This window comes from Pollachius pollachius (genome assembly GCF_949987615.1).
Source record: "Pollachius pollachius genome assembly, chromosome: 3".
Taxonomy (NCBI): Eukaryota; Metazoa; Chordata; class Actinopteri; order Gadiformes; family Gadidae; genus Pollachius; species Pollachius pollachius.
The window spans coordinates 18,697,359-18,708,152 of record NC_136936.1 but is presented as its reverse complement, the minus strand read 5'-3'; the positions used below and the strand labels follow the sequence as shown (position 1 = coordinate 18,708,152).

The 10,794-nt window shown below is 45.0% G+C and overlaps 1 protein-coding gene across 1 annotated transcript; it reads left to right on the top strand.

Moving 5' to 3' along the window:
- Positions 1–53: 53 nt before the first annotated feature.
- On the top strand, positions 54–10,767 carry akt2 (v-akt murine thymoma viral oncogene homolog 2). The gene is made up of 14 exons (XM_079731559.1): positions 54–427; positions 2,221–2,383; positions 2,620–2,751; positions 2,851–2,962; positions 3,688–3,841; positions 4,092–4,223; positions 4,340–4,405; positions 4,546–4,614; positions 4,770–4,892; positions 5,099–5,227; positions 6,179–6,393; positions 7,246–7,333; positions 7,433–7,535; positions 7,874–10,767. Exons 2-14 carry the CDS (start codon positions 2,338–2,340, stop codon positions 7,951–7,953), a joined length of 1,449 nt encoding a protein of 482 aa, XP_079587685.1. The 5' UTR covers positions 54–427; positions 2,221–2,337; the 3' UTR covers positions 7,954–10,767.
- Positions 10,768–10,794: the final 27 nt, after the last annotated feature.

The window sequence follows — 10,794 nt, the reverse complement described above, 5'->3', positions numbered from 1 at the left end:
CGTCACGTCCTGTTTGTGTGAGTATGCGGGGCTGGTATAGTCAGTCTGGCTCTTAAGACCGAGGGCCTACACGATAAGGAGGCGACCCGCCGCATAACAATAACAGCATCAACTGAACATGGTGCGTTTTTTGCTCCAGCGATCTTAGAAACCGCACTAGTCTCCTCGTGAAATGCGCATCCGTGCTCCGCGCTACGGGGGGCTTTATCCGACTTGTGTCGTGCGAACGCGCTGATCCGCACCGCCGTCACCAGCAGCAGCACGCCGCCGCGGTGTGCGGAGAAGAAAGCAGTGCGTTAAGCCGTGTGATCATTGACAGAGTTCAATACACACTGGCTTCGAGTAGAGCTGGATCTCTTTCTCTCTACACGGGCGGCTTTTTAAAGGAGCTCCGCCGCTCACGGATTTATTACCCAGGAGGTGAAAGGTGAGTAACAAAAGCGCTATATACACCACATCAGAGCATCAGCAAGCTGCCTGGTGTGGGGGGAAAATGCTAGCTTCTGTTTTAGCTTGAGAGCTACATTTGCTTTGTCGTGATGCGGTCACGGTCAATGTCCTGGTAGACACTAGTATGGGCCTGATTCCACACTCCTGGTACATGCTACTGGTATGGGCCTGATGCATCACTCCTGGTGATCACTATTATGGGCCTGACAACACTACTAGTACGGGCCCGACTCACCACTCCTGGTGTCCACTAACATTAGTATGGTTCTCACCTACCACTCCTGGTAGACACTACTAGCGTGGTCCCGACCCAATGTTCCTGTTACATACTGCTAGTATGATCCTGGATCCCCACTCCTGGTATACACTGCTATGGTCCGGACTAACCACTCCTGGTAAACACTACTTAGGCTACTTGTATGGTACTGACTCATCACTCCTGGTACACACTACTAATTTGGTTCTGAATAACCACTCCTGGCACACACTACTACTATGGTCTTGACTCACCAATTAGTCTCCCGGCTCATTAAAAGGACCGCAGCAGTGGGTCCTGGATGTTGTTGCCTTAGTTTAGACGTCCCACGTTTAGTGACCCAGGGAACATCCTGAACAGCTGGCCAGGCCACCATGGCCAATGCTCTGCCTCTTGAATGACGGGTAAAGGGACAGATGAAATCTAAACAGTAATAGCTATGTGATATTTGCAATAAAGCAGCTGACTTGAGCCAACGTGGTATACCTGTAATGGTAGATTCTTGTCCCAGACATATTCACCATATATATATATATATATATATATATATATATATAGTACCGCTATCATTGTAAATAAAGCGATGCCAACAAACCTCCCGCTTTCTCATGTAATTGTTTTGACTTCACTTTCTAGTTGCAGTTCTTCGGCAAAGGCCATCACGTGGTTGGAGCTGTAGAACTATATCTGCCCGGATAGTTCATATTTGACAATGCAGTGCAAGAAGTTGTGTAGATGCAGGATAAATAGCTAGCTGTCAGTGGACAGACTTGACAAGAGCTGCTGTATTAATGGTATGACCTTATCATGGCAAAAACAACTTGAAAAGCGCTGTTGTGTAACAGAAGGCTTCAGAACTTGGCCCCTGTCACAGAGCCATACAGTAGCCCTTATTAGGGCCCCTTGGTTTACGGCCTCATGCAGTCAGGTGAGGAGGAGCTCTGTGTCCTGTGGTGTAGCAGTACACAAGACGATTGAGAACTTCTGTCCAATAAGCCACTCGGGAGGAATAAAATTTGCAATGAGTTAAATGTTGCATTGTGTGTAAAATGTCTCTGATTGACCAGAATCCTCATCTGTAAACATTGCTAATTTGTAGTCCTTTTTGTGTTCTTTATCATGGAATTAAACCTGTAAACTTGTTTGTATAAAGTCTTATCTCTAGCCTACCGTGAGAGGCCCTATATTAATCTGTTATCATTAATGAATGATAGACATCAAATGAGAGCTTGCCAAGTTCAACTGTACTGTAGTAAAAATAGATTTGCTGTGGTCATTTTTCTTATTTGTCTTAAAATAGGTCATGTTATATGTGGTGTGTGCCTACCTTAAGGACCGTCATTCATCATTTAGGAATCTGAATGGACTGACAGCTCAGTTTTGAAGCTCAATTACAAGCACCATAAATTCTGACGCAAACAAGATTTAGTTTATCATTGTTTTTGTATTGGTCGTGGAAAGGACCTGCACTCCTCTTACCTGAATGAACCAATCTTATGTTTTATTTTCTCTAGGTGCCATCAAATCAATCCTCGCCTCTTGCCTGAACCTCATCTATACATCGGACAAGTCTTATTTTCTCCACCGCTGCAGCCCCTATAGCCCCACCCTTGACCCCAGGCGCCCCCAGCATGAACGACATCAGTGTTGTCAGAGAGGGGTGGCTCCACAAAAGAGGTAAGTGCCCCGGCCCCCTGCTTAATTTAAGGGTGCTCCGATCAATCGGCCACCAATCATGTTGACCGATATTTGTGGTTAACAGTTTGATCGTGGCCTCTATTAAGGCTGTTCAGCTGATCAGAGCAGTCCTAGCTCAGTTATCTATTGTCGTTACTATGGTGTATATGCAACTTTAACCCTGTTAAAGTAACCTGTTATACAACCCCCCCCCCCCCCCCCCCCCCCCACCCCAGGTGAATACATTAAAACATGGCGCCCTCGCTATTTCATCCTCAAGAGCGACGGCTCCTTCATTGGCTACAAGGAGAAGCCGGAGGTGTCCAGCGACCACAACCTACCACCGCTCAACAACTTCTCTGTCGCGGGTCAGTTGGGCCAGACCGGGTCTCAAACTAGCTTTTCCAATGTTCTCAACTCTTTTGTTCTGTAAAGCACTTTGTAACGCCGCCTCTGCTCTTTCGTAGAATGCCAGCTCATGAAGACAGAGCGGCCCAGGCCCAACACGTTTGTCATTCGCTGTCTGCAGTGGACCACCGTTATTGAACGCACCTTTCACGTGGACAGAAACGAGGAGAGGTATGTGTTGTTTTCTGTTACCTGTCGAGCACTAACGTAAGAGAGCTATGGTCCTTGCCACTTGGTTGCACTAGAACCCTTTTGTTTTGAGGTAAACAGATAAGATAAGAGTTTGTGAAGCCCCTTTATAAGAAATAATGCTACTATAGAGATATAGATATTGCCTAAATTGGATACAAAAGGTAACTACCGTGACTCAATTACATTTCTAGAAGTGTAAAACATTGTGTTTGCCATCTCGAGGCACTCGTGATGGTAAACACAATATTGTTATTTAAGTGTTAATCTTTAAAAGAGCAACTACTCCTTGTGGAAAGCAAAGGTCAAACGGAGAAGGTCATGCCCATGGGCCATACTTCCTTCTAGATCATTGTGGAACAGAGCTTGTGCCCCCGTTTGGCCGGCCACTCATGCACTCCAATCAGTATTCATTGCCAACTGTCGTTATGATGAAATCCTGCATTAAAGCTAAGTGTAAGCCCCATTTCCCAAATGAACCCTCAGAGGGAGACTTCCACATAAGCCCTCCTAAACACCCAATCAGAAGGGCCTCTAGTCCAACAGACACAGTGGATTATACTCTGATCCCTCAAAATGTGTTTACTTTTCCTTTGGTCAAATATATTTATTTGATGCAATTTCCACCCTTTGCGGACAACTTATTTGCAATGCATTTCACGTCTTCTGAAAGCACCCAGCATGTAACTGTGACCGCGTTGGCGCAGGGAGGAATGGATGCGGTCGATCCAGACTGTGGCCAACGGCCTGAAGAGCCAGCACGCGGATGAGGAGCCCATGGAGATCAAGTTTGGCTCGCCCAGCGACAGCACCGGCACTGAAGAGATGGAGGTGGCCATGTCCAAGTCACGCAACAAAGTGGTCAGTGTTTGTGTTACTTACTATGTTTTTGGTTTGGAAAGCATAAGTGTAACATTTGTTTTCTTTCAGGTCTTTCTTTAGCTCGTTTTGATGATACTTTGGGGATGATGTTTGATTTCCGTTTGAGATCGTTTTATTATTTCTTTATTGGCGGACATCGTGCATACATCAAATATTACATTAAAGGAGAGCCGTTGTGGCTGAGGACCAGATCTAGACACTCAAGTGTTCTCATTCTCACTTCCCACAGACCATGAGCGACTTTGATTACCTCAAGCTGCTGGGTAAGGGGACGTTTGGCAAGGTCATCCTGGTGAAGGAGAAGGCCACCGGCATGTACTACGCCATGAAAATCCTGCGCAAAGAAGTCATCATCGCCAAAGTTAGTGGTGGACACCTTTCTAACACGAGACCCACTTGGATGACAACAGATAATGTTTCACCCCATACCTCGTTGGGTTTCTTGACTGAAGTTATCGGTGTTTTCCCTCCCATTAGGACGAGGTGGCCCACACAGTTACAGAGAGCAGAGTTCTCCAGAATACAAAGCATCCATTTCTAACGGTAGGGCAGCATAGTGCTGGACGGTGGCCTTAGGGCTCACTGTTTTCAAAATGAAGTGAGTTCACTTTGGGTTCATGGGTTCACTTTGGGTTCATGGGTTCACTTTGGGTTCACTTATGGTCTTGCATCCCCTCCCCCAGACGCTGAAATATGCTTTCCAAACACACGACCGGCTATGTTTTGTAATGGAGTATGCAAACGGAGGAGAGGTCAGTCTTGTTTGTTTCTTTGTATCTTGTTTATTTTTTCTTTATAAACCTTCTATATCACTCAACCTGAAAACCTTTTTTTTCTTTAATTTAAACATATATTATGTGATGGGATGGTTGCTCATTCTTTTGCCTTTTCCCCCTTCCAAAACCAGCTCTTCTTCCACTTATCAAGGGACCGCGTCTTCACCGAGGACCGGGCGCGGTTCTACGGGGCAGAGATTGTGTCGGCCCTGGAATACCTACACTCACGCAATGTTGTTTATCGGGACCTGAAGGTAAGGCCTCCTCTCTATACCTGGCCTCCTCTCTAAACCTGGCCTCATACAAGCTCGGATGATTCACCTCCACAAGTGAAGTAATCAAAGAGGACCATTTTTCACAAAGGGGTGTTTAGTCCATGACAAACTTGTGTGTACTGTGTTACGCTTCATATCCAGTTCACCCTTGAGATGTTAAGCTGGTTGTCGTGTTGCTCTCTCAGCTGGAGAACCTTATGCTGGATAAAGACGGACACATCAAGATCACAGACTTTGGTCTGTGTAAAGAAGGCATCACCGATGGCGCCACCATGAAAACCTTCTGTGGGACCCCAGAGTACCTGGCACCCGAGGTAACATACATTCACACTGTTCTATTGACACTTAATAGTAGCAGAACTGTGTTCAATTTCCTCAAATTACCTTTCCTGTGATTATAGGCTAATCAAATCAGAATGTGTACCATTGTCAAACTCTTAATACAGCTTTGAGGATGTTGAACATATAGGAATAACATATTGCAGGAAATAATGACCTTAAGTGAGCTAAATATGATTTATTAATTAAGTCCATTAAATTGGATGAGTTTGCAGAATAGTGTTAGCACCGCACTGCACAGCAAATAGGATTGTCATTATGTTGTGTTCCTCAAGGACATTCCATCACATTCCACTGAGTTGTTTGCCTGTCAGTTATTTCTTCCTCTTGCCTAAACCTTAGTTAGCTTTCTTTTTCCATTAAGTGGTCAATGATTAGTGGAAGGTGTTCTAAAGCCACCATAGTGGCATCCCCATCTGCATAACAGCAGTCACAAGGCGTTGCTTTGTGCTTTCATGATTAATACTAGGGTTAATAATGCACTATAAAAAAAGAAAACACACGATAACCAATAATGAGCTGCTTCCAATGTCCAATAAGGTATCACTTAAAAACCTGTAGTTTGTGATCGACCAACTGACATCACTAATAATTGTAAACACAAGTTGCAGTTAACACTGCGGGTGACTTATAAGATTTATCATGTTAAAAAAGTATTATTTTCCGATTACCCTGATAGAAGCTGTCATGGCTGCCGCCTCGTCTTTCTCCTCCCACAATCCACATTCTGCATTGAAGCAAATTGTAAAACTAAAAACAACTTTATTCATTCATTGTGTTCTATAATGGGAGGAAGAAATGCGAGATGAATTGGTGATGCTGCGACTCTGCATGACCTTGCCGAGGAGTTGAGCGTCCCATGTCTGGCACACTGCTCATCACCGCCCCCCCCCCCCCCCCCCCTCTTCCCCCTCCTTCTCCATCAGGTCCTGGAGGACAACGACTATGGCCGGGCGGTGGACTGGTGGGGCCTGGGCGTAGTAATGTACGAGATGATGTGTGGTCGGCTGCCCTTCTACAACCAGGACCACGAGCGCCTCTTTGAGCTCATCCTAATGGAGGAGATCCGCTTCCCCAAGAACCTGGCCCCCGAGGCCAAGGCCCTGCTGGCAGGCCTGCTGAAGAAGGACCCCAAGCAGAGGTGCGGTTGGAACACCGCATCACAAACTAAAAGTGGAGTCTGGGGGTTGAGAGATTTTAGTGGGATTTTAACAGATGATTAGAGAAAAGGGAAGCTTTTAAATCTTGCTTGAAATTATTGGACAGATTTTGACGTCCTCAGTTCGTCAGGCAGACTATCCCAGAGAAGAGGAGCAGGTACTGAACGGTACCTCCCTGTAGGCAACGGTTCTCACCTTGGGAACGATGAGATGGCCAGTGCCAGAGGAATTCAGAGATCTGAAAGGCGCAGGCATGAAAGGCAAATCTTACTTCAGGTCTATAATGGGTTTTTTTCATCTGCGGTTACACTTCGGACCCAGCATGCCTCAGCCCAGTATGGGCTGAGGCAGTGGCTCAGGGCGGGATATAAGCCGGATGGCGATAGCAGCGGAAGCTATGTAAGCATTGGGACCTCCTAGCAGCCCGACACAGTGTAGCCTGGTATTAAATCCAAGGAAAGAAAAGAATGCGACACAACGTTAACTTTTGCGCGTCATTTTCTTCAATAAACAAGCTTTCGCCGTTTGTTATTATCGCCCTGTCGCATGCAATTGACGATTCTGTCGACCAATCAACGGCCGGTGTGTGTAGCTCGAACTTGCCGGCACCCTTTCAGGCGTCCCTCCATTCAGTGCCCCAACAGAGGAGTACTGCAAGACGAGTACGGCTTAGTCCGGATCACGCCCACTTTTGGCGGTGGAAAAGTGAACCCGTACCTTTGCAGACTGAACTGACCTGCAACTTCCGGTGGAAATGCGCCATAAGTATTCAGGTGCTACTCCATTTAGTCATTTAAAAAAACCAACAAAAGGATTGTATGTATTTGTTTCAGGCTTGGAGGTGGGGCTGAGGATGCTAAAGAAGTCACGAACCACAAGTTCTTTACCACAATCAACTGGCAGGATGTTGTCGACAAAAAGGTAAGCAACTGGAAAGATGTAGTGGATGACTAGTTGAGAGAAGTTGGGACGCTCCACTAAATGTACACAGGTTCATCTCCATGTTGTCTTTCTCCACAGCTCATTCCCCCGTTCAAACCCCAAGTGACTTCCGAGACGGACACACGCTACTTCGACGATGAATTCACCGCTCAAACCATCACCGTTACACCTCCAGACAAATGTAAGTGGAATATTTCATTGAGTGCGGTCGCATTTGGTGGCAAGGGCCAAATGTCCTGTCTGTGATAAAACCGAGACATCAACGGTGGTATTTCTAATTGGTGTATTTCCGCAAAGGCTCATGAAAGTCTTTCATGAGTCAATTTTTCGTGAGTCAATTTTGGAAAGTATAGTACAATTTTGGAGTATTCTCTAAACATTTTGTGTTTGTCCCCCCCACACGGCTTTGCTCCGGGCTCAAGAACTTGAACTCACGAAATCAGCACGTTTCAATGTCAGTGTTAACTATTCTCCTTTCACGCGTCGTGTCTCTCTTCCTCCCCCCTCTCTGTACAACAGATGATACCCTGGACGCGGAGGACGCTGACCAGCGTACACATTTCCCCCAGTTCTCCTACTCTGCCAGCATACGGGAATGACCCGGTAAAGCTGAGAATCGGAAGGCAGGCACACACATCCCCCAACACCCACCCACACACACACACAAACACACACCCAGACCAACACCCTCAGAAAACACGCACTCGCACTGCTGGGGAGATCGGCATGAGGTAAAACGAGAAAACAAATGGCACATGTTAAATTCACACACCGGACACACACAAACCCCCCCCCCCCCCCCCCCCACACACCAGTACATCAGTGTGAGATCAAGACACGGGTCGCCATCAAGACTCAAACACCAGCCGTGGATGGGCGACCTCGTCGGGTTCCGCACGGACCCCCTTAGTGGTCCGCTTCTGTTGCTCCGGGCAACAGAGTTTGCGTGGGGCCTCGTCTGCAGGCCCCCTGCTGCACTACAACGAGCACCTCACCGGGTCCTCCACACGGGACTACAACCAGGTTACGCCTGCATCTCACCACCTCGTCACCAGCTGAAACAATGCCACACACACGCATACACACATGTGCACACACAAACACACACACACCCCTCCATTCACATGTAAAAACCTGAAAGGATTTTTTTCTTTTTAAGTAGAATGAAAATTATGAAAATCTAGAGATACAGAAATAATTTTTGTTTTTCCATTGATACGGTTTTAAATTAATATAAAGCCATATTTCTTCAATTTTTTTTATTTATTTTTTTTTATTTTTACAAGTGCTCTTTCTGGAACTTGCTGTTACAACTAAAGTGTGGGACTGTTTCCTACAGGGAGGGAGGGGGGAGGGGCACTGGCAGTACCATAGTTAGGAGCTGGACAGAATGTGGTGTAACTCTCTAGGAGGGACGCCATCACTTGTGTTTGCACTGTGTTTGTGCATGTGCACATGTGGGAATGAGTGTGTCAAAGACTGTGTGTGTGGGTTTGTTCATAAAAGTGCAAGAGAATGTATGAACAACCATTTGATTTTCAAAACATTCATTCATGTCTATTGATAAGATTATTTTTTTTCACCAAATCCGTTAGATAAATATTGAAAAGTGGGGACACTACAGAGTACAGTCAGTGGTTTCACAGTAATGGGGTGATTGAATACTCAAGAGGTTGATAGTTTAAAAATCCGGTCACCTCATTCATTCAGTAATTTCTTGAGAGCGCACAGAACCGTTCACCACCATTCACCATCACTGTTGAACATGTCTGGGTCCATTGGCAGCAGCTAAATCTGCCGGAATATCACCTCAATCATGTCGTCGGACACCCGTTTTGTTTTTCGTTGTTCCATGTCCTATATCAGTGTAATGATTTGTCTTATTTCGTAAAAAATAAGCATTTGAATGTCCCCATATTTAAAGTATGACAAATGGTTCAATCTTTGCTGTTTTTGCTGTGATGAGGCCAAAAATTGACTGATTGATTTCCGGAGAGGTTGAACACTTAGAATGATTCCACATGTAATGTTTTGGTCCTCGTTTATGTTTTTTTTCTCATGCTGTGTTTTTGAGTACTTGGATATATTTCTTATTTTGCCCAGAAGATACTAGGGCACTAGTAAGAATCTTTTTATTTTTTTGTAATCCTGAATGTTTGCTCCGGACAGCAAATTTGAAACACTCTTATCAACATAAGCATATAGTATTCCATAATTGCAAGTATAGAGCAAGGCATGTCTCTGAACTTTGCAAAATGAACATCCTTGTTTTGTTTTAAAAAAAAAATCATTGTTTTGTTTTAATTTTTCCATGTATTCTTTCAACTTTGGAAGACGCGTCTCTTTTGAGTATATATTATATAATATATATTAAAACAAATTCTTTCAAATGCTGTTCCTTTTTAGGTTCCCCGTTCCTCGGTTTCAATCTCATTACTTTAACAGCCTGCCATTTCACACTTATTTTAAGTATATGTTTCACTGTCACACTTTTTTCATTTTGTCTCTTGTCATTATCACCCCACTCCTAAAATAACTGAACGAATCAAATCAGAATGTTTTGGTTAGCCTTTTATTGGCTTTCAACCCAAAAAAGATTTATACTAGGTATAAGTCATCAGTACAGGCCAAGTGTTCATTTCCTAAATTACAATGTTAGAGTTGAGTTGCTTTGTTGTAGTGAGAGAGAAGATAAGGAAGAAGTGGAGAGACGGGGTGGAAAGAGTAAACCATTTTGTAGACATTCTCGTGGAGTCTCCTGTCGACGTTGCAGAGAGCTGAAGGACACGTTTCATTTAAGACCGGACCACTTGTGTGTGTGTGTGTGTGTGAGATACATATGTAGATAACGGATGAAGACAGCTGTGAGGTCATGTCATCACGGAGCGTGTCCCTGCAACTCCGGAGTCACTCCCGGTACCGATGGCTGTTTTCGTTCTTACTATTCCAACTTCACCACCTCGTCTCATTGGCTCAGGCAGGGCCAATCAGTCTAGCCTGGTGTCCACCTTCTGAAACGGCTGGGCCGGACCTGAGGATTATGCCACTGATTGTCTCTCTTTGCCTTCATCATTAAAGGGAGATGCCACAAAGCTTTTATAAAGTTGGCTCGGAAGCCATACACTGCACTTTGCTGCTAACTGCTTTGTTTATTAGTGCTTTACAAATGAAAAATGCAAGCTGACACCCTTCCCCTGACTTCTCCTGTAGGCGCACACGGGCACGCTACACACCTGTTCACCAGTATGGACAGGGATTCACCAGTATGAACAGGGGTTCACCAGTATGTGTATATACCAAAAAGGCAAAAGCTTGATAATAGCAGCAATAGAAGGGAAGGCCTGCCTTAGTAGTGATTCATTTGCAGCTTTATAGGTTACACGGCTTATCTATATCTGAATGTGATTTAACTTAACAGTCACGAATGTCACACCTTAATG

What these genes read in the sequence shown, in the direction of transcription:
- akt2 (XM_079731559.1), top strand. Translation starts at nt 2,338, where the DNA reads ATGAACGACATCAGTGTTGTCAGAGAGGGGTGGCTCCACAAAAGAG. An exon ending in CCAAGTCACGCAACAAAGTG is followed by an intron (nt 3,842 to 4,091) that starts GTCAGTGTTTGT and finishes CACTTCCCACAG; the next exon opens with ACCATGAGCGACTTTGATTA. An exon ending in AGGATGTTGTCGACAAAAAG is followed by an intron (nt 7,334 to 7,432) that starts GTAAGCAACTGG and finishes CTTTCTCCACAG; the next exon opens with CTCATTCCCCCGTTCAAACC.